The sequence below is a fragment of the Ranitomeya variabilis genome, chromosome 2 (genome assembly GCF_051348905.1).
Source record: "Ranitomeya variabilis isolate aRanVar5 chromosome 2, aRanVar5.hap1, whole genome shotgun sequence".
NCBI lineage: Eukaryota > Metazoa > Chordata > Amphibia > Anura > Dendrobatidae > Ranitomeya > Ranitomeya variabilis.
In genome coordinates this window covers 992,366,011-992,389,861 of record NC_135233.1, presented here as the reverse complement: position 1 = coordinate 992,389,861, position 23,851 = coordinate 992,366,011, and the positions used below count along the sequence as shown (strand labels likewise).

Genomic DNA, 23,851 nt, shown 5'->3' with positions numbered 1-23,851 from the left:
CTGCGGACGCAACCGCAAATGTGAAACCAGCCTAAGCCCCAAGTCATGCAGCAGTCTCTTCTGCTGTTTGATGACTCCACTGGCTGGGGTTCTGTAGCCCATCCACCTGGCCAGGGGCGGACACAGACTGCTTGGGGCCCCTGTGCAGGAAATGTGCCTGGGCCCCCCTCCTTTTAAGGCGACAAAGCTAAGGGACTGTGCTATACATAAGTGAGTACACTTTATACTAAGGGACTGTGTTAGACATAATAATCGATAATAATGTCTTCCTCCACCTCCCCCTGTTCTTAAACCCATTATAAATCCCCCGCATCCCATTATTGCCCTATCCTCCACCCCCCATGATTGACCTCTTCACCACCTCCATTATTGCTTTCTCCCCCACCACCCCATATCATTGCCCATTCCACCACCTCCATCATTGCCTCCTCCCCACCACCCCCATCATTGTCCTTTCCACTGCCACCATAATTTCCTCCTGCCCCACCACCCCTATCATTGCCCTCTCCATCAACCCAATCATTGCCTTCGGCCCCGTCACCCCCATCATTGCCCTCTCCTCCACCTACACACACACACACACAGCACCATTCACCTCTCTGCACACACACACCTCACCTCTGCTCACACAGTATCCTGAAGCCGCACCATCGCTGGCAGCTTCCTGTCTCACACAGCCGTGGCGCTAAATGATGATGTCATTCAGCCGCTGCTGTGTGGCAGGAAGTAGGATGGATCCATTCCCTGCAGCTCCGCTGCCTTTTTCTCTTGCAGGCAGCGGAGCTGCAATCCCATGATGGCAATCTGGCCAGGGGCCCCCCGGAGACAGATAAACTGGCCAGATTGCCCTCATTATTAGCCACCCTGCAGGCAGGGATGGTTTTAGGCAAAGTGGGGCCCTAGACAAAGTTTAAAATGGGGCCTCAAATCCTAACATATTGCACATCACACAGAAGCATTTCTGTTGTATTTACAAGTGCTGAGTTCAGGCCACTAAAGGAATGTGATCGACAATACTGAAGTTGTTCAACGCTTGTTTCCCGGCCTCTTTACACCGTCTGAGAAAGAATGATGGGAACAGAACAATCACTAATAGATCACTAACAGATCACCATACAGTATCATGTTACCAGCAGCACACCTACAGTTTGCAACGGCGATGTGCTGCTGAGAACAATGATTTCTGTTCCGGCCATGGGCGGACATACCGCCTGTTCAACCTGTGCAGCTGCACAGGGGCCCGGAGGCTCCAGGGGGCCCCTGCAGGCAGGGCCGGCGTTAGGGGCAGGCAGCTGCCTAGGTCCTCGCTCCCCCAGGGGCCCCCAGCTAGCGGCACATCATGCAGCTGCTATGGGGCCCCTGTGAGGCAGGGGGCCCGCCTGCCGCCAGCGCCGACTCCCCCGCCGCATTTAACTATACCGGCGTCTGCCGGTACAGTTCAAAGCAATGATGGAGGAGAGAGCGTCAGCTGATGCTCCCTCTCTCATCATTCCCCACTCTGCCTCTGACAGACACTGCCGCGCACTCACTGTGTGCCGGCAGGAGCAGGAACTGGAAGCAGCGCGGGCACGAGGAGAGGTGAGGAGTGTGCTGTGTTGTTTGTTGTTTTTTTTTTTACTCTATAACAGTGAGTACTGGACTGTGGGGCCATTCTGGGGGGGAGAGCTGCGCTGCATTCTATGAGGCAGTGTGCTGTATACTATGAGGCTGCGCTGTATACCATGAGGCTGTGTGCTGTATACCATGAGGCTGTGTGCTGTATACCATGAGGCTGTGTGCTGTATACCATGAGGCTGTGTGCTGTATACCATGAGGCTGTGTGCTGTATACCATGAGGCTGTGTGCTGTATACTATGAGGCTGCGCTGTATACTATGAGGCTGCGCTGTATACTATGAGGCTGCGCTGTATACTATGCGGGCAGTGCTGTATACTATGCGGGCTGTGCTGTATACTATGTGGGCTGTGTTGTATACTAAGGTGGGTACATTATACGTTATATTCTATGGGGGAGGCTGTGTTATATACTATGGGGGGTGCATTATATTCTATGGGGAAGGCTGTGTTACATACTATGGGGGGCTGCATTATATTCTATGGGGGCTACATTATATTCTATGGGGAGGTGGACTGTATTATATTCCATGGGGGTCTACATTATATTCTATGGGGGGCTGTATTAGATTTTATGAGGGAGGATTGCATCATACTCTTTGATGGGGCTACATTATATTCTATGGGGAGATGGGCTGTATTATATTCTATGGGGGGGTTGTATGTTTGGTATTTTTCGTTACCCCTGTTCGTATTATCTTGTTAGTCTGGTTTGTATATTACGGTACACTATTAATCACCTCCTTCCTGCGTGCGGTAAGGGTGCAGACTGAGGGTGGAGTTAAGGCAAGGTATGTGGCCACAGCATCTTCATCATCATCAGAAGTAACCTGGGGAACAGGGCAAGCTAGGGGCCCCTAGTGTTAGGGACAGGGAATGAGCCCCTGGTCCCAGGACACCCGACAACAGAGTAGTGACAAATATACTCCTCAGTCCTCCAAATAGTATAATACACTAATTTTAGTCCTCAATATTGAATAATGCACCCCCCATAGTCCTTCATGTAGTGCACTCCACCCCATAGTTCTTCATATAGTATAATGCATTCCCCATAGCCTTCCATACAGTATAATGCAGGTTCCATATAGTGCATATAGTATAATGCACTCCCCATAGTACTATAGAGTGTAATGCAGCCCCCATAAAGGATAATGCACTCCATAGTCATAGTCATTGATAGAGTATGGTGGAGCCCCCTCAGAGTATAATGCATCCCCCCTCAGAGTATAATGCAGCCACTACATAGAGTATAATGTAGGCACCCCATAGAGCAGTGTTCCCCAACTCTGGTCCTCAAGAGCCACCAACAGGTCATGTTTTCAGGATTTCCTTAATATTGAAGAGGTAATAATTGCATCACCTGCACAGGCAATAATTCCATCACTTGTGCAATACTAAGGAAAACCTGAAAACATGACCTGCTGGTGACTCTTGAGGACCGGAGTTGGGGAACACTGCCATAGCGTATAATGCAGCCACCCCATAGAGTATCATGTAGCCCAACTGTCCTGCCGTATTATGGCTGCACGTACTCACTAATATATGAAAAAAAATTCAATACTCACCTCTCCTCCTAGTTCCCCCGCTGCTGCAGAGCGTCTCAGCAGCTCCACTGCCCGGCATAACATGGTGCGCGATTAATTGACGTCATCGCGTACCCACTGCGTCAGAAATAGAGGGGAATGATGGGAGAGGGAGCTTCAGATGACGCTCTCTCCTCTATCATTGCTTTCAACTGTATCGGCATCCCCTGACCCACGGATCCCATAGTGGCCTCATGGTGTGCCGGTATTAGCGGCTGCGTGGTATGCCGCTATTAACGGTATACCACTGGCTGGGGGCCCCTGGAGGAGTGAGGGTACTAAGCAGATGCCAAGTCTGCCTACCCCTAATGCTGACCATGGATCTATGAGAGCTTTATGGCACCTCTGTAACAGTGGTAATGTGAGGGGATGTGTCATTACACCATGTACTGTTCAGGGTGTATGAAAGCTTAGTGATGTCCCCTGTAGGAGGGATAATGGCGGCCATTTTGATTGTCATCCTTTATTTCCAGATACAGATCACTAGGAAATGACACAAAAGCTGTTAGGCTTTGTGCACATGTTGCAGATTTTCCTGCGGATTTTTCTGCACTAAAAACCGCAGCTCTTGGCAGAAAACGCAGGTGCGGTTTTTGGTGCGGTTTTTGATGCGGTATTTAGTGCGGTTTTCTCTGCAGATTGTCTGTGTGTTTGACACAAATAAAGCTTGAACTGCAGTGGGGAGAAAAAAAAAAAAAAAGAAATGATGTCATTTCCTTGTCCAACCCTTTTCTTCTTCCATCCTCCATTTTGGGAATAACACACCAAAATGAGTGGACGTATTTTGAACAGTGACAGCGCTCCGCAGAGTGCTGATCGTAGGCCAGATCGCAGCCCGCAGATCCAGCTCCGCACCCCACACCGGATTGCGATCCTGGGGTTGCTGCTGCTAATCCTGAATCGTCATACACGTCAGGTAAGCAGATGTCTGTTTTTTTTTTTTTTTGTTTTTTTTTTATATTGGGTTAACATATTCCGCATTGCTTTACAGGCATGTTTCAAATATTTTTCACAGTGTTGTGTTTTAAACAATGTATATATATATATATATATATATATATATATATATATATATATATATATTTTTTTTATTTTAGAGGCAGCAGTGGCAGAGAAGGCGTGCACAGAAAAGAATGTGGGTGCACCCTCTTGTAGCACAGCGCACACAGAAGGGGCACTTTTATGTCCTTTACAATGACTTGAGGAGGTACGTTGAAATCAATTGAAAGACAAATTTCACTGTTTTTTCAAACAATGTTATATGTGAAGTAACCCTTTTTTTTTTTTTTTGTCTTTTACAATTTTCAGATATCCTGACAAATTCCTTTTTTTGTCGGCTATCCATTCTGGTGTTCGACAGACTGCTCACCATCCTGGCACCCCATTTGACACTGCAAGACACAGTGATGAGGAAGGCCATCTCTGCTGAGGAAAGGCTGCTCATCACCTTGCAGTAAGTAACTAATTATTTTGTTTGAATGTCGTTAGGGCTCTTTCACACGTCTGTGTGTCCAGTATGTGTGATGAAATTTTTCATATCTCCTGGAGACACTGACCCACTCATCTATGCACGTCAGCTTGTTTTGGGCGGCCGTGTGTCCGTTGGCAAAACACGCTGACATGCCAGATTGTTAACATTTGCACGTTCCACATAGTGTCCCACGCACGTGCACATGGAGAACACACATTGATGTCCTCTGTGTGACACGCATTGCAGTGGTGAACAAGCGTTACAGGAAGCTCTGTTCTCTGGCGGCAGGTGATGAAGATGCTGTCATCATTCTCCCCTGCTCTGCATGATTTCAGCGCCATCAGGGAAGAATGGGATTTGACAGCATCACATGCCACCATGTAACTGCGCTTACTGTAGTGCTTTTATCCCTGCAAGCAGTAGCGTAGCTACCAGGGGGGCAGAGGGGGCGGTCGCCCCGGGCCCTGTGCTCTGAGGGGGCCCACCCGGAGCTACGCTACTGTCAGGGCCGGCGTTAGGGGCCCCTGCCTCCGGTCAATGTTTATCTGTAATTTCCCCTGCGTTTGTACTGTGTATGTAGCTAAAGTAACATGCACGGTACAAACACTCACAGGGAGTCAGCAGAGAGAAGAGAAGGCCTCCAATCAGAGTGCAGGGAGTGAGTCATGTGATCGCTCTTCTGCAGTCTGTGGAGGAGAGGGGGAAGGGAGGTCACTCACCCAATCCTGGCTGAGCGCGCTCTGCTTCAAAGCTCCCTGCTGCAGAGAAGTGATCAGCTCCAGCAGCAGCAGCAGCCGGGGGCGCAGGGGGTCTCTGCCTCTGACTGACCTGAGCTCACTGCCTGCACATGATGTCTGCAGCATCTGACTTGGAGGAGCCTGAGGAGCAGCCCCCAGGACCAGAGGACACTCTCCACACAGCATGATGAGTATCTTGGCACATGTCATTTGCTATTTGATATGTCTGATCTGTTGCCTTGAATACATACATACAGGCACAGTATATAAAGCAATGAAGGTTCTTAAAGGGAACATGTCACCCCGTTTTTAAAAGATGAGATAAAAATAGCGTTAAATAGGGGCAGAGCTGTGCTTTACATTGGTGTCTTTTTTGTGCCTTTATTCCCCAGCTATGCTGTCGAAATACCTTTGTAAAGTCGCCGTTTTGGGCTGTCACTCACGCTGGTCTGGTCAAATGGGCGTGGTGACATCGCTGTTTGTTCCCCCAGATCTTGCTTATCTGTCCGTTGGTGGCGTAGTGGTTTGCGCATGTCCAGCTGCCGAATCCACTGCCCAGGTGAAGGAAAAGAACGCGATCTGCGCTGTTCCCCTGGTGATCGGTGGGTGCGGCCATCTTCCTGTGGCCGCGCGTGCGCAGATGGAGTGCTCTGCTGCACGGGGCTTCAGGAAAATGGCTGCGGGATGTCGCGCGTGAGCAGATGGAGATCGCGGCGGCCATTTTCCTGAAGCCCCGGGAAGCCGAGCACTCCATCTGCGCACGCGCAGCCTCAGGAAGATGGCGCACACCACTACGCTACCAACGGACAGATAAGCAAGGTCTGGGGGAAGAAACAGCGATGTCACCACGCCCATTTGACCAGACCAGCGTGAGTGACAGCCCAAAATGGCGACTTTACAAAGGTATTTCGGCAGCATAGCTGGGGAATAAAGGCACACAAAAGACACCAATGTAAAGCACAGCTCTGCCCCTATTTAACGCTATTTTTATCTCATCTTTAAAAAACGGGGTGACAGGTTCCCTTTAAACTTGTATGTCTTGTTTATCCTGCAATCTGGACAGACACTGAACACTGACATGTGATCGCTAAGTGTCTTCGCACATCATTTATTTACTGCTGATTAGCTTATGAGAAGGAGAATGATTATTTTCTTAAGTTTGCGAGCGTCTGGAATCTTGCAGGACGGCTTTTACATGTGGGAGCCTGTCATCATATAAGGTCCGGCCAGCATCTGTACACCCTAACATAGTGTTCTAGAATGCTCTCTATGTCCCCAATCCTCTATGCAAGGCACAAAAAAGAGCTTTTATTATACTCACGGATGGCGCAGTCCGGGCGTCACAGTCTTGATCCGGCTCCGACCCTCTTCCTGTGATCGCTGTCCCTCTTCGTGTGGAAGATGCGTCCTACATCATGCATTCAGTGTCCTCTATCACACTCCCGTGCAGGTGCACTTCTCTTTGCCCTGCTGAAGTCAGAGCACAGTATTGTAGTGCGCATGCGCCGGCTTTATTTCCAGGTCATCAGCGCCCTTTGGCCTTTCCCAGCGCACATGCACTACAGTACTTGGCTCTGCTTTCAGCAGCCTAGAGAGAAGTGCGCCTGCACAGGAGCGCAATGGGTGACACTGTGTGGATGACGTAGGATGTGTCATACAGATGAAGCAGTAATGGAGGATGGCGATCTTAAGTCAAGACCAGCGATGCCTTGGTGAGAGCCATTGGTGAGTATAATGAGAGGTAATTTTTATGCCTTGAGGAGGGGATTGGGGACACATTTACAGCCTTCCTTATAGAGGCTGCCTATGGGAGCTGCATTATACTATATAGTCTTCCTATGTGAAGGGCATTATACTATAGGGTCTGCCTATGGGGAGTGCATGATACTATATGGAGGCCTATGGGGAATGTATTATACCATATTGAGGACTATCCGGTGTATTATGCTATATGGAGGCTATCTAGAGGGCCATCATTCAGTGTGGAGATTACAGCGACGGGGCCATCATACACTGTTGGAGCCAGTTTGGAGGATATTAACGGGTCAGTATATACAGTGGGGGGCATCATACTGTGTATAGGGGAGCTGTACAGTGGGGGAGACTTGGGACTTTATTAAATGTAAAGTGGGCACTTATTCTTACAGGGGGACTCAGGTTACTGTGACTATCAAAGGGTCACACACAGAGGGCATTATTACTTTCTAGGGGACAAAATGTGGGCACTGTTTTCTAGGGCACTTGCACCCGGCATTACTATATTATAGAGGGGTGCTTTAGAATTTAGAGGGCACAGAGAACCACACAGCAGGTGCAGTAATAGGGAAACATACGGCAGCAGCGGCTCTGTATTGAGGTATCAGCAGGATGAGGAGGTTGTGCAGGTTGGGAATAGATGGTGATGGTGCTGGAATGTGAGAAGTGAAACGTGTCTTTGTTGTAATCTCTGCAGATGAGTTGTAGCTGGAAGAAGTTGTCATGTCGGTCTGGGCCAGATGGAAAAGACGGGAAAAATGAACAATTCTATCAGAAAGAACGTCAGAGGTAAGTCATTATCTGTAACTGTGCAGTGATCTGTTATATGTTCTGTAGGACTGGTATCTACCACTGACCATATGGCGGTAATATCAGTGTTGGTCTTTATATAGAGATTATCTTCAGTAACAGCACGGTCTCCTCCACTATTAGGGCGCATCACTGAATTGTAATGAAGGTTACCTGGTTAGGGGCCCACTCAGAACCTTCGCCCCCCCTGGACCAAAACCCTAGCTACGCCTCTGCCTGCAAGCCATCCGTGTTGTTATAATTCAGCCCACGGTTGCGTCAGGTGTGTCACATACATACACACACACACACACACACACACACACACACACACACACACACACACACACACACACACACACACACACACACACACACACACACACACACACACACACACACACACACACACACACACACACACATATATATATATATATATATATATATATATATATACACACACACACACACACACACACACACACACACACACACACACACACACACACACACACACACACACACACACACACACACACACACACACACACACACACCCCCCCCTCTGGTAGGCGGGGAGCACACACACATGCGAGATACGGCCGAGTGTCGCATGGTAATTCCCGGCCCTGCCGCCTGCACTCGGGAGCGCAGTGTGCACCCGCATAGCAATACATGGAGCCGCACACTCCACAACGGAGTGCAGGCAGCAGGGCCGGCGATTACTATGCAACACTCGGCCGTATCTCGCATGTGTGTGTGCACAAGTCCCATCTGTTGTCACAGACTTTTTTTTTTTTTTGTTTACACCCTTTGTGTTGTGCCGGGTGTTAAGGCCAGCATTATAGAATGCTTTATATAAGACATGAAAGGTGCTGGACGCATATTATAGCGACCATAACTAATGACATGTTTACTTAAATTTTTGTGTGACACTTCTAATATTCTTTTTTGTTTCTTTGCAGATTTTTGGCCACAGGAGAGAGCTATACATCCCTGCACCTCCAATTTAGAGTTGGTAAATCTACCATCTCTAAAATTGTGAGGTGTACATGTACCATCATCTGGCAGAAGTTGCAGCCCATGGTGATGCCTTCCCCAACTGAGGAGACTTGGCTGCAGGTTGCAGCAGGCTTTCAGTCTGTGGCCAATTTCCCAAACTGCATAGGTGCAGTCGATGGTAAACATGTAAGGGTTCAGCAGCCACCACGATCAGGATCACGCTTCTTTAATTATAAGAAGTATTTTTCAGTGGTCCTGATGGCGTTGGCTGATGCCCATTACAAATTTGTTGCCATTGATGTTGGTGCCTATGGTAGTACTGGGGATTCTCGGGTGTTGCGAACGTCACAGATTGGGATGCAAATTCTTCAAGATGGCGGAACGCTCCCAGCCCCAAGACCTTTGCCGGGTTCCACACATCCAGTACCCTTTGTGATGGTATCGGATGAGGCGTTTCCCTTAACGACAACCCTGCTGCGCCCATACCCACGAAGGGGACTGAATGCCCGGCGGAGGATTTTTAATTATCGTCTGAGTCGTGCACGCAGATATGTGGAATGCACCTTTGGGATCATGACTAGTCAGTGGAGGATCTTTCACACTGCCATCCAGTTGGACACAGACACCGTTGACGCTGTGATTAAGGCTTGCTGTGTACTCCACAACTATGCTCGTGAATTCAACACTGACATAGATGTGGAGTACCAGCAGCCAGTATTTAATCCAGTGGTCAACGTGGGTCTGGGCAGGCCGTCCAACTCGGGTGTGCGTGTGAGAGAATCCTTCACTGACTACTTCATGAATCCAGAAGGTGCCGTGCACTGGCAATACTCCTGTACTGGTGTTGGGCAGCCTGACCAGCAGAGATGGATGCATCTACACTGACCCTGCAAAAAAAGTTGCCTACGTCACTGAAAACTGTTGTGAAAACAAGTCAAGATCCCGATGAATCAGAATCGACAACAATCAACACAATTGTGTTTAATTATTTTTTTTGTCTTGTACCAAAAAAAACATTTGGTTGTAATTTAAATAAAGAATTTTTTTGGCTTACTTTCTTTTGTTTCTTTTTAGATAAAAAAAAGGTGTGTGTTTTAACAAATGTACTATTCTCTATCTCATACTGCAGTGAACACATAACAATAACACAACCCCCATTCCATAATCCAGTGCCCATATACCCAGGACAACGTCAGACATAGAGGCCTTGTCCCCATTGGCTAAAAACCAGAGAATAATTTTTGAAAAACAAGTTTGTTTGAACAACAAAGAAATATTGGAAAATTTAATCATAGATTTTTCAATTTGAAAGAAAGTAAATAGCCCCTTGTCAAGGCAACGTGCAACTGGAGCATTAGCCAATTTTGATTCTACTGCAGATATGTATAATCTGGAGAATACCCGTAGTTTGTAGGGTCTGTGTGTGAACTTTGGCCCAGTTGTTGATTTGTTCCTCTCTCCGCATAACTGCCTTGTTGACTGCTGCCAAAATAATGTGGTCTTGAAGGTGGTTCCTGTGTTCTATGTTGGGGCCCAAACAGTCCCAACACCCCCATTAGAACCTCGTTATAAGGAACAATTGGAGCAGGGTCCTGCAGAGCGGTGAGGGACATCTGGACCATAGACCTAAAAAGAGACTGCCTATCCAGTGGCAGTGAGCGAGTCTTCCTTGCTACAGTCAATGCAAATGAATCACAATGATCCTCGCAAGAAGATTTTTTAGTAAATCCAGGGTGTACGTTGCAATTTGAACTGTTTGATCATCATTGCTCTTCTTGTTTGTTTGTTTTTTTTCTCTGCTGCCACCGGATAGGCAGCTCTCGTCTCCATTACCACAGCTTCTGCAGAACCAGATGCTTCAGCAGCTGCTGAAGCGGATGTGGATGCAGCAGAAGCTGTGGTAATGGATGGAGAGATGGTCCCTCCCGCTCCAGAGGAACTGCCTGCTCCATCCTCTGTGTCGGTGTCATCCACATCAGCCGTTGACATGTTTCCTTCCGTCCTGTGAGAAACAAACAGAACAATAATTAATACAGAATTTTAGAAAGCTGCGAAGGAGCAAAGTTTTACATGCAGCAAATAGGCTGCTACGTCAACATGTATGTCCACTATTTTGCTTGTGTAGTGATAACGCCTGTTTTCATGTAAGTCATGCGTTATCACCACATGTTATAAATAAATTATCTTGTGGAGTGGAAGCGCCAACGCAAGATAAATAGAAAAGGAAGTGGTGTCAAGACACACAACGCATGTGTGGTTACGTAGGGTAGGTATGACACCTTTGTCTTTAGAAGCATAGTGCAGACGGGATTTATGAAAATCCTGTCTTCACTATACTATCACATCTTGATGCAGCGTGTTTAACGCGGTGGCAGGACACAGGGTTGATTACACAGCCAACTGTGCAAGTGCACATGGAAACAGGCTACATGTATATTTGTGGTTTCTAAATTACCTCCGCAATGTCTGGCTGGTGATAAGGAATTGTAGCTTGTCGTTAAGCGGGAACGTTTTCTTACTTGGTGACGAGCCACTTCTAGCGCAGGTATTGATGTACTTGTTAAACCTGTCCCTGACGGAGCGCCACCTTTGCTTCACATCTTTTTCTACAAAAAAAATAAAAAGAAACAAAAAAAAATGTTTAGATATATAATCAAAGTACATTTGTAATACAATCAATTTTTAATTACTAAATAAAATTATAATTACCAATTTGCAGTTGCGTTGCCCCTGGATAGGAGTCCCATTCCGGAAACAGGTCACGAAATATTTTGGTCTATGCAAGCTCACGGAAATACTTGTCTTTATAAGACTCATCTGCAGGGTCCCAAAGGGCAGGATAATCACAAACCTACAATGATTACAATAGTGTCATTTGATACTATATCGAACAGCAAAGTAATGTTAAAGAAATGTTTTTCTAAAATTGGAATATATTTAAATATAACCCCTACATTAACCCAAGGACAAACAAGAAACCCAAACACCAAATTACACCCCGAAAAAACCAAACACAACATAACGGCTGCCCTAACAGAGAACACAGTGTTGTAACTTCAAAGTCATTGGCAACTATCCCAAAGGGCTAATTTCAACTTGCAATAAACACGTCCGTGTGTCGCAGGTTAAAAACAAGCTCTGGCGCCGTCAATCCTGAGCGGGGCGTGCGGCTATATGTGTTGCTGGGTGGGCTCACGATAAGCTCTGGATTGCCGGTGCCACAGCTTGTTTGCAACCTGCAAGACACTCTACACTCAACACTCTAGCTTTCAAAACCATAACCCTAATCTCAACACCAACCCTAATAACAATCCAACCCCTAAACTAAACACTACTTTACCCAAAAAGTTAACAAATAGGCGATGTGGCCTAAATTAGCGTGGCCTACAGTGGAATTATCAGCAACAGAGTGGGAAAGCAGACAGCTGTGGGTCAATCTTTGTGGCCTGGGAAGGGGTTAAAATACCCCTGGCTGTTCCCAGGCCATGAATATTAAGCCCACAGCTGTCTGCGTAGCCTTTCTGGCTCTCAAATATAGGAAGAGCACCAAAAAAAAAAAGTGTTGGGGTCCCCCTATATTTTGAGACCAGAAAGGCTACACAGACAGCCGTGGGCTTATATTCATAGCCTAGTAAAGGGGCCATGGTTATTTGCCCCCCCCCCCCCCGGCTACAAATAGAAGCCCGCAGCCGCCCCAGAAAAGGCGCATCTAAAAGATGCGCCGATTCCGGCACTTAGCCCCTCTCTTCCCACTCCCGTGTAGCGGTGGGATATGGGGTGATGAGGGGTTAATGCCACCTTGCTATTGCAAGGTGGCATTAAGCCCGGTTAATAATGGAGAGGCATCAATAAGACGCCAATCCATAATCCTATTAAAAGGATAAAAAAAATATATATGGGGACCCTCCCAAAAAAAATGACATAGGGTCCCCCTATATTTTTAGGCCAGAAAGGCTAGGCAGACAGCCGTGGGCCAATATTTGTGGCCCGGGAAAAGGTTAAAATACCCATGGCTGTTCCCAGGCTAGGAATATTAACCCACAGCTGTCTGCATAGCCTTTCTGGCACTAAAATATAGGGGGCCCCCCAAAAAAATTGCGTAGGGTCCCCCTATTTTTTTTTAGGCCAGAAAGGCTAGGCAGACAGCCATGGGCCAATATTTGTGGCCTGGGAAGGGGTTAAAATACCCCTGGCTGTTCCCAGGCCATGAATATAAGCCCACAGCTGTCTGCGTAGCCTTTCTGGCTCTCAAATATAGGGAGAGCCCCCCCAAAAAAGTGTTGGGGTCCCCTTATATTTTTAGGCCAGAAAGGCTACGCAGACAGCTGTGGGCTTATATTCATAGCCTAGGAAAGGGGCCATGGATATTTGCCCCCCCGGCTACAAATAGAAGCCCGCAGCCGCCCCAGAAAAGGTGCATCAAAAAGATGCGCCAATTCCGGCACTTAGCCCCTCTCTTCCCACTCCTGTGTAGCGGTGGGATATGGGGTAATGAGGGGTTAATGCCACCTTGCTATAGTAAGGTGGCATTAAGCCCGGTTAATAATGGATTTGCGTCAATAAGACGCCTATCCATTATTAATCCTATGAAAGGGTTAAAAAAAACACAAACACTAGAAAAAAATATTTTAATGAAATAAAGACACCCACTTTTTGACAAACCCTATATTATACGCTCAATCCATCTGAAGACCCTCGACCTGAAAAAAGAAATAAAAAAACAAACCAAATTCATACTCCCTGGCCCTGTCCACAGAAATCCAACAAGGGTCCCACAAAGATCTGCCATGGAGAACAGACACATCCGGAGATGTGTCTGCTCTCCACGGCTGCAGCAACACACTGACAGGAGCTATGGCTCCTGTCGGTGTGTTACTGCGCATGCGCGAGAGTTTACCAGCGTTCATTGACCCCGGTACTCTCGCTTTACGGCAGTGCTGCATGGGAAAGTTCACACGCAGCGGTACTGCCGTAAATAGAGACGCCGGAGCCGCTGAACTCCGGTAAAGTACGCGATACAATGCTAGGAGCTTCGCTCCTGGTAGTGTATCGCCGGAGAGCAAGCGATCGGCGTGGGACACTTGTTATTGGATTCTGCGGACAGGGAGTATGGATTTGGTTTATTTTTGGGGGATTTTTTCCTAGGGGCGAGGGCTTCGCGTACCTGTATGTGCTGTACGGTGAGTATATACTCTGTTATATGGTGTATGTAATGTCTGTCATGTATGTTACGTTTATTGTATGTGTTTGTGTTTTGTGTTACTTACAATTGTGCTAAGTCGCCGGAAACACAGGGACAAGTAGTAATCCCATACGGCGACTTAGCACAATTGGGTGGCACTATCGTCGCATGGGGACACACTCACGCGCACACGCACACGCACACATGCAGACTTCACACACATATACACAAACACACATACATACCAAATCGATCAAACGACCGACATCGATCCCCATGCGACGATATGCCTCCATGATGACAGCCACACTCTGCCAACGCACTTCCGCCCACGCCCTTCCTCCCGCTTCCCCGCACTTCCTGCTGCAGCGGTTTCTACACCCAAAACCGCATAAAACCCGCAGATATTTTTTCATCAGCGGGTTTTACTGCGGGTTTGACCCTCACAATGGAGGTCTATGGGTGCAGAACCGCTGCAGTTCCGCAGAAAGAAGTGACATGCGGCGGAATGTAAACCGCTGCGTTTCTGCGCGTTTTTTTTCTGCAGCATGTGCACAGCGGTTTGCGGTTTCCATAGGTTTACATGTAAATGTAAATGCAATGGAAACTGCAGCGGACCCGCAGCGGCAAAATCGCTGCGGTTCCGCGGTAAAAACCGCAACGTGTGAACATGGCCTTACTATCACATCTCTTGCTGTGGACGCCTCTCTGCAGGGGATTCTCCTTCTTCATTAATCTTTTCTGGAGGATCTAATCAGACTGGCTGTCTATGATATGGGGGTCTGGTATAGGAAACCCATTCTTCTCTGTCGTTAGGAAGTTCTGAGGTAATAGAGGATGGAGCGGCTCAGTGTTCTCATTTATTAGCGGAAGTGGAGAAAGGCCCCAGAGTCTCCTGCTCTGGACCTGACACTCCCAGAAATCAGAGCAATTACCTGATTTATCCCCATTGGATATAACGATATTGGGGCTCATCCAGCTTTGTCTCATGTGTGACATTGATCCCCAAACTCCAGTCCTCACGGCCCCAACACATCATGGTGTCAGGATTTCCTTCATTTTGCACTGAGGATGGAATTATTATCGAGGCCTCAGAAGCTGCCGCAGGTTCTCTCCCCGAGAAATACGAAGGAAATCCTGACACCATGATGTGTTGGGGCCGTGAGGCCTGGAGTGTGGGGGACACTGCTGTATGCGCCCACCAGACATAGGGGGCAGTATAATAATGACTACATGGACGAGCAATGGAGTAAAGGCAACACAAAGGTATAGGGGTAAAAAGAAGATTTTATTTATAGATGAGGTTATCATGTATATGTGTAAATTATTCATCTATCAGACTAAATCTATCTATGGGCCGTGTTGGTCCAGAGGAAGGCGAAAACCCCCTGTGAGTAATCGGCCAATTATCCTCATATTAGGGGGGAAAATTCCTTCCTGACCCCAAATATGGCGATCAGAATGAATCCCAGGATCAAGGGCTCATAGCTAATGTGTATACGTAAGTTTAATGTAAAAAAATATATATTTTTAAAATTATTATTATTATATAAATGTTTATTATATAAAAGTAATTTCTATTTTTCGGCTAATTTACGTTTATATTTGTGTCGACTATATTATTGTAAATCCAAAATATTATATTATTTTACATAAATTATATATTTTTTATTATAAACATAAGAAGCTACTTATTTATTCTATTTTACTAAACCTATCTATGGGCCGTGTTGGTCCAGAGGAAGGCGAAAACCCCCTGTGAGGAATCGGCCAATTATCCTCATATCAGGGGGGAAAATTCCTTCCTGACCCCAAATATGGCGATCAGAATGAATCCCAAGATCAAAGGCTGATACCTAACCTGTGTAATGTACCTAACCTGTGTAATATACATACCTGTCATGTAAAATATATATGTTTCTTTACTTGGACTAATTATTATTTATAGGAACTATTTTTTCTTTTAAAGTAAGAACATTTTATTTTATTATAACTTTTTTTGAGCTACTAGTGTGATTCTACTTATTAATCTATTATACTAAACCTATTTAAGGCCGTGTAGATCCAGAGGAAGGCGAAAACCCCCTATGAGGAATGGGCCAATTGTCCTCATATTAGGGGGAAAAATTCCTTCCTGACCCCAAATATGGCGATCTGATTAAATCTCAGGATCAGAAGCCGATCTATGTCCTACATCTATGTGCTGATATGTACTGTGTGCTATGTGTGTGCCTGTACTGATGATGTAGTGTGGGGACCTGCACTGACCATGTAGTGTGGGTGATGTGTGATGGGTGCGATACTTACCAGGCCTGTGCTAAGGTGAGTTCAGGGATAATGGCCGCTCCTTACATGCTGCTGCTCAGCGGCCCCAGGACAGAAAGCTGCGACTATTGTTCCTGAACTCACCAGATGGAAACTTAGCACAGGCCGCTCCTGGGGTAGAAGATCTTCGGGCTGGAGGGATGTTAGATGCCAGCCCAGGAGGTCAAGGGTCTGGGGCAGCAATGGCAGTGGTCCGGCATGAAGATGGTATAGAGAGAGATGATGTTGAAGGGCAGCCGAGGTGACGTACAGCAGCAGAGACGTGAGGCACGGGTCAGGAGGCATGAAGTTCTGGGCAGTTGGCACGGGCTCATCCTGCAAGACATAAGAGGAAGACAGGAAATCTATCTACCGGATTTTATGTTATATTAGGGGAATGGTCTTTATAATGAACCATTCTGCTATATAACATCAGATGCAATGTACTGACATAATAGGTGTCCTGTGTGTACATCGGTCACTCACCAGATGGTCGTGAATTCTTTCACAGTCCAGATCTTTTCATCCACCTAAGAAAAATAGAAACATAAAGTCACTGTCAGAAAAAGTGAAAAAAGGTAAGATCGATGATGATGATTACCACAATGAGAGAACAGCACCTGATGAGTGTTATCCCCAGAGTAGGAGATACTTACTGGGTCCAGCTTGGTGACACGTACGTAAATCCGGCCACGGGGTGAAGGACTGTGTGCTCCGGCCACTGCAGATGGTGGTTCTCCAGAACTGGCCTGAATGGTGTAAATGGTGGCTCTACTCTCCTTTCCTCCAGATCCTCCCAGCCGATGGTGGTAAAGAATGGATGCTCTCTGATGTTCCCGCTCACACCCAGGCGTGTCTGAGGGTCTTTGCGCAGCAGCTTCTTGATGAGATGTTTCACGTCAGCATCAAGCCAAGTTGGAAATTTTGGCTTCTCGTTGATGATGGATTTGAAAGCCATTTGCTTGACGGGGCCGTTGTAAAATGGATATCGCCCTGCTGCTATCCTGGACACCACAATCCCCAGGATCCACCAGTCCACTGCTGCGCCATACCGTTTTCTACGATGCACCTCAGGGGCCATGTAATGGAAAGTGCCCGTCACTCCAGAGATGTTTTTGGAGGAGGAGACGCCATCTTGGGCAAGCCCAATGTCGATGATACGGATGTGGCCATCTGCATCCAACATGATGTTATCCGGCTTTATGTCACTGCAATGAAAGAAGAAAACAAAATAAGAAATCTGTCCAGTGATACAAGAGATGGAAAATGGGTCACTACAAAATACGGCAGAATAGGCGGCAGGACACCAGGGAAGCCGGGGGCCATATCTACAGCTTGTAAAGGGGACAGAGAGAAGGAGGAAAGTTCTGCTTACCGGTGGACGATGTGTCCGTGGAGGAACTGGAGGCCACTTACCATCTCTGCTGTGTAGAATCTGATGGAGAGAACAGAGTGCAGAATCAATGTCATGAAATCCTTCTCTGGCAATCCCCAAATACCATGGCACCCCACCTCCTGCTTCCAGCACCCTAAATATATGCCCTGCCAGTGCTCCCCTAGCTGCACCCTGACCTCAGTTTTTTTCCCTTTCTCTTAGTTCTCTTTTAGGTACATTCTCTGCTTTCTCACCTCACATTGCCGATGTTCAGGCAGCCGCACATCCTGATCAAATCCTCCACGCTGCCACCGGACAGGTACTCCATGATGAAATATGCCCTGTGCTGAGACAGGTGTGCGGCATAGAGGTGGCACAGGAATGGGCAGTGTCTGGCCGCCAGGAGTATCCACCGCTCTCTCAAGATGGTGTCCTCGTTGTCCCTTTTGGTGATCATTTTGACGGCCACGTTGATGTTACTGCCGGGGACAGATGCCAGGACCACCTGAAAAACACAAATGGAGAATACTTAGAAGGTGTCTGCAGGGGTGGAAGGATCTGGATTTTATAGTCCACAAGGCGCATGAGAAAACTGAGTGATCGCTCAGTCTGCTAGTGACCAGGACCATATAGAGGAGCGGATCTATCTATCAGAACAATGCACTGCCTGCTCCATGGATGGGCTATGGAGAGGTCTTAATAAATATTTGTCATTTTAATATTTAGTTCATAAAACAATAATACACATGAAAATATTTAACTTTGTAATACATTTTATCAGCCAAATCGGCTTCTTTCTCCGCCAGGAATGATTTTTTATTTTCAAAATTCTATGTACCTGGGTAAACTCTGCATTTAGTGAAGACAGATTGTTACATTACTGAGGGGAGATGACAGTTGGTGCTGATAATATTCTATGCAGAAGGGAGGGGGGAGGAGGAGGGAGGAGTTTTGCATTTAGCCCCTCCTCTCCACTACATAGAATATTATCAGCACCAACTGTCATCTCCTCTCAGTAATGTAACAATCTGTCTTCACTAAATACAGAGTTTACCCAGAAATTGAGAATATAGAATATGAAAAATCAGTCTTGGTGGAGAAAGAAGATTTATCTGATTAGAATTATTACAAAGCTGCTTATTTTCATGTTTGCTATTGATTTATGAAATAAAAATTAAAATGACGATGACTTTTTAAAGGGTTTTCCTCTGTTACCATATGGAAATAAACTGAGTAAGCATTAGTAGAGGCATTGAGTTGGCATTAGTATGGTCCAAATATCATTGATTATCTAGATTTAATAAAAACACAGAGACAAATGTATGTACAATATGGCAGCCTGATAGGAGAAAAAAATAATGTCCCCTGCCCTCTACAGCTGTGACCCCTGAGATGAACCCTCCAGTATAGAAGGATACCAGGTTATAGCAGCACTAGCCCTAACTATGGTGATGTCTTATACCTCATCTCACAGAAGGACACTACAATGAGCAATAACAAAGCAAGACATGGCTGATAACAGAGAACAATACATGGGGATATATGAAAAATCTCAGATTTCAAATAAATAACAAATATGTAGGCCTTACTTTGCCAAAGGCGCCTCTACCTAGGACCTGGTGGATGTTGAAGCGGCTGATGTTAAGCCTGGCATAGGGGCCGGATGATCCAGGGTCTCCGCTGCATCCAGGTGTTGGCTCCTCCAATCCGCTGTTGTCTCGTCTCCTTTTCTTCTTTAATCCGGTCACGCTGTCCTCTTCCCTCTTCCTCTTCTCCTCGCGCCACTTCTCCTCGCTCCTCTTCTCGCTCTCTTCTCCTCGTCCAGTAGTCGCCATTCTCCGTAATCTCTTCCCGCCTGTAGACTTCGGTCCAATCACTTCTGCCGACAGTTGAAAGTAAACGGCAGTTGGTTGTGTGCAGGTGACCAGAGGTCAGAGGTGACGGAACCCTCAGGTGGCTCCTGCCAGGCAGCGGCTCCTGGCCCTGCTCTGCCCTATACACTGTGATGTGGGCATCATGGGTGACAGTTTAGAGTCCAGAGGAACGGCAGAGAACTTCATGGCGACTTCCAGTGGTTTATTTATTAGATAATTAATCCCTCTGTGTTTCATCATCGTTACATTTTATAACTTACATTATTTTTGTATTGTAAAGTTAATATTTTTATTAGATTTTCTATGTTTCTTATCACATATTTCCTCGATGTCCCATTTCCCTTTATCATTTCTCCCAAGAGTCTATTCCACCAAAGTGGTGCGCACCTATTACCCCCAGTGCCACCCAGCCGGCTCTACTGCACCTCAAGGACAGAATACACGGAGCTGTAAACTCTTCCTGAGCTTTTATATTCTCTGTATAACCAACACTTTCTACCAATTATTACCTCTTACCAGGTGATATTGGGGCAGTATATAATAAAGCCATCAGTGCTATATATAATACAGGTTGTACCGTTCCCAATAACCCATCACGTGATTTACAGTAATCCCACCACAACCCATGGGAAGGACGGGTCACTGCTGCTCATCTCTGGGGTCACCGAAATCTTCTTCTTCCTCTTTATAATATCGCTTTATTTACATGTAACACAAAGAAAACAATTAAAACCCCCATAAATGAAAATGACCCTGTTATTACGGCTTCTTTGTGCTATTGTGTCACAGTCACAGGCAGTGAATACACCGTACCATTTACTGCTGCAGTCAGCGATTAGTTATATACTGGCGGATTGTCACCGTTATTGTAATGCAGGTCCTGTCGCCCTAAATCTATAAACATTAATCCCCCAACATGTTTCGCCCGCTCTCAGGCATCATCAGGAGAATGGGGATTAAAGGAGTAAGATGTCACCGCTCACTCCCATATTATTTGTGGTGCAGACGACTTATGACGTCACATCCACACAGACATGTGAAGACATAGCACAAATCAGCAGGTGTCCTAGTCTCATAAACAGGACAGGACACAATTATTGACAACTATGAACACACCTGAGAGGGCTACCTTCAGGGGAATTTCATTAAATTAGACATATGACATCAGACACCTTTTAATGGGTGATCTATCACACCCGATGTCCAGGTGGGAAAATCTACATTGGTCTCCTTGCTAGAGAACTTCACGTATGTATCAAGGAACATGTAAGAGACATGGACAAATCTAGGACAGAGGATGATCTTGAACAATTTAAAACCCTACTAAGATATTTTCAACAATTCCATCATAGGGATTCAAGTCTTCTCAGAGTTCTTTTGGGACCGAGAAGTGGTGATCTCAAGAAAACTCTTGCTTACGTTGAGAGCAAGTGGACTTTTAGATTGGGTACCGACCAGGCTTAATGAAAATCTGGGGTTTGGTTCATTTTTAGAAATATGGAGGCATCTTTTGGGAGGTGGGTTTGTGTTTTTTTATTGATTTTAACTCATATTTGTTTGCTCTGCAGTATACAGCCATGAAGGCCGGATTTTAATCCACCTATCTATATCCATGTATGTGATGATTTCTACTTTGTGAACATTTTTCATCCTATAAAGAGATGGAGAATTGGGGGAGGAAAGTCTTCCTACAAACAAGCTTGTTTTTCTCTGCTATTGTACTCCATGGATCTGTTGCAGAATATATGAACTCTAGAAATGGTCTCTGGCTAGACTGTGAATTCTTTATTATTTTTTTCTATGAGACATTATGGAGCCTTGATAGACTGTTGGAACAGCCGGGATTGTGAACCAATTTATGGACTTGATTTAATTATGATAGATGCTTGTGGACAATCAGGTTACGGATTTTATCATTTGATTGAATGAATTGATAATTGATATTATTAGCTTTCTACAAAATTATTTTCTCTATTATATGGCCATATGGTATGTTGACACATTTAGACCTATTTTTATCTGTGTTATTGGGGACCATACTTTTCACTTTATACTTTTCCCTATTGTTGCTCTGCCTTTTTCACATCTTTTAATCCTTTGTAACTTACCTCTGTTTGCATCAAGTTCACTTGTGCAATTTTGGCAGAGCCTTATGCTTTGCATACACTTATTTAAATTATATATTTTTACCCCTTTTTATACTTTCTCTTATGATCCCCTTACTTTCCTGCTTTGGTAGTGATAATATGCTCAGATTTTTAAGTGTTAATTTCTATTAATAAAATTGATTTTATGGTTGAACATATTCTTTGATTCCCCTGTTACTTTAATTACACCTATTGGGGTTTTTTGTGTTCATAATGCTTTTTGAATTTGCACCTGTTATTTTTGATATTTATCTTGGGAAACTTCTTGTTTAACTACTGAAATATGTCATCAGTAAATGCACTCAACACTTTGTCGGGGCTCCTTTTGCATCAATTACTGCATCAATGCGTCGTGGCATGGAGGCGATCAGCCTGTGGCACTGCTGAGGTGTTATGGAAGCCCAGGTTGCTTTGATAGCATCCTTCAGCTCATCTGCATTGTTGGGTCTGGTGACTCATCTTCCTCTTTACAATACTCCATAGATTCTCTATGGGGTTAAGGTCAGGCGAGTTTGCTGACCAATCAAGCACAGTGATACTGTTGTTTATAAACCAGGTATATTGGTATTTTTGGCAGTGTGGACAGGTGCCAAGTCCTGCTGGAGAATGACATTTCCATCTCCAAAGTGCTCTATAATGTCCTCGTAGATGGATGCGCTGACTTTGGTCTTGATAAAACACAGTGGACCTACACCAGCAGATGACATGGCTCCCCAAACCATCACTGATTGTGGAAACTTCACACTAAACCTCCAGCAGCTTGGATTGTGGCCTCTCCACTCTTCCTCCAGATTCTGGGACCTTGATTTCCAAATGAAATGCAAAATTTTCTTTAATCTGAAAACAACACCTTGGACCACTGACAACAGTCCAGTTCTTCTTCTTCTTGGCCCAGGTAAGAGGCTTCTGGCATTGTCTATTGGTCATGAGTGGCTTGACACAAGGAATGTGACACTTGTAGCCCATGTCCTGGATACGTCTGTGTGTGGCGGCTCTTGAAGCAATGACTCCAGCAGCAGTCCACTCCTTGTGAATCTCCCACAAATTTTTAAATGGCCTTTTCTGAACAATCCTTTCAAGGCTGTGCACCTTTTTCTACCACACTTTTTCCTTCCACTCAACTTTCCATTATTATGCTTGGATACAGCACTCTGTGAACATTAGCTTCTATGGCAACGACCTTTATTGGCTTACCCTCCTTGTGGAGTGTCAACAGGGCCGGACTGGGACTAAAATTCAGCCCTGGCATTTGAAGTTACACAGGCCCACTTGTCACATGGTGACTGTATAATATCTTTGTACACTTGTAGGCAGGGCCGGTTTTAGGCAAAGTGGGGCCCTAGGCAAAGTTTAAAATGGGTCCCCAAATGCTAACATATTGCACATCACACAGAAGCCTTTCTGTTGTATTTACGTGCGCTGAGTTCAGGCCGCTAAACGAGTTTGATCGACAATACTGAAGTTGTTCAACGCTTGTTTCCCGGCCTCTTTCCACCAGCTGAGGAATAATGATGAGACAGAACGATCACTAATAGATCACTAACAGATCACCATACAGTATCATGTTTTCAGCAGCACATCTACAGTTTACACTGGCAATGTGCTGCTGACAACAAGGCTTTTTGTTCCAGCAAAAACAATCCGAATATGCAGCATTTTACTTGTTTAGTAAAATACACCCCATAGTCCTCCATATATTATAATGTGCTCTATAGTCCTCCATATAGTATAATACACTCCCTATAGTCCTCCATATATTAAAATACACTGCTCAGTCCTCCACATAGTATAATACACTCCTCATAGTCCTCCATATAGCATAATACAATCCTCATAGTCCTCCATATAGCATAATACAATCCTCATAGTGCTCCATATAGTATAATGCACCGCCACAGTCATCCATGTAGTACAATTCACTTCCCATAGTATAATGCACCCCATAGTTCTTCATATAGTATAACGTATTCCCCATAGTCCTCGACACAGTATAATGCAGCCCACATATAGTATAAT

At 45.7% G+C, this 23,851-nt stretch overlaps 1 protein-coding gene across 2 annotated transcripts; it reads right to left on the bottom strand.

Annotated features, from left to right (window-relative positions):
* Positions 1 to 16,151: 16,151 nt before the first annotated feature.
* LOC143810092 (protein kinase C delta type-like) lies at positions 16,152 to 19,663 on the bottom strand. 2 transcript variants are annotated; one of them, XM_077292985.1, is made up of 6 exons: positions 19,404 to 19,663; positions 18,069 to 18,319; positions 17,856 to 17,874; positions 17,096 to 17,647; positions 16,926 to 16,969; positions 16,152 to 16,775 (listed from the first exon to the last, which is right to left on the bottom strand). In XM_077292985.1, exons 1-4 carry the CDS (start codon positions 19,647 to 19,649, stop codon positions 17,645 to 17,647), a joined length of 519 nt encoding a protein of 172 aa, XP_077149100.1. In that variant the 5' UTR covers positions 19,650 to 19,663; the 3' UTR covers positions 16,152 to 16,775; positions 16,926 to 16,969; positions 17,096 to 17,644. The 2 variants fall into 2 exon arrangements, with proteins under 2 accessions (XP_077149100.1, XP_077149099.1); XM_077292984.1 differs by lacking the exons at positions 18,069 to 18,319; positions 19,404 to 19,663 and having other exon boundaries at positions 17,096 to 18,035.
* Between the last annotated feature and the right edge of the window lie 4,188 nt (positions 19,664 to 23,851).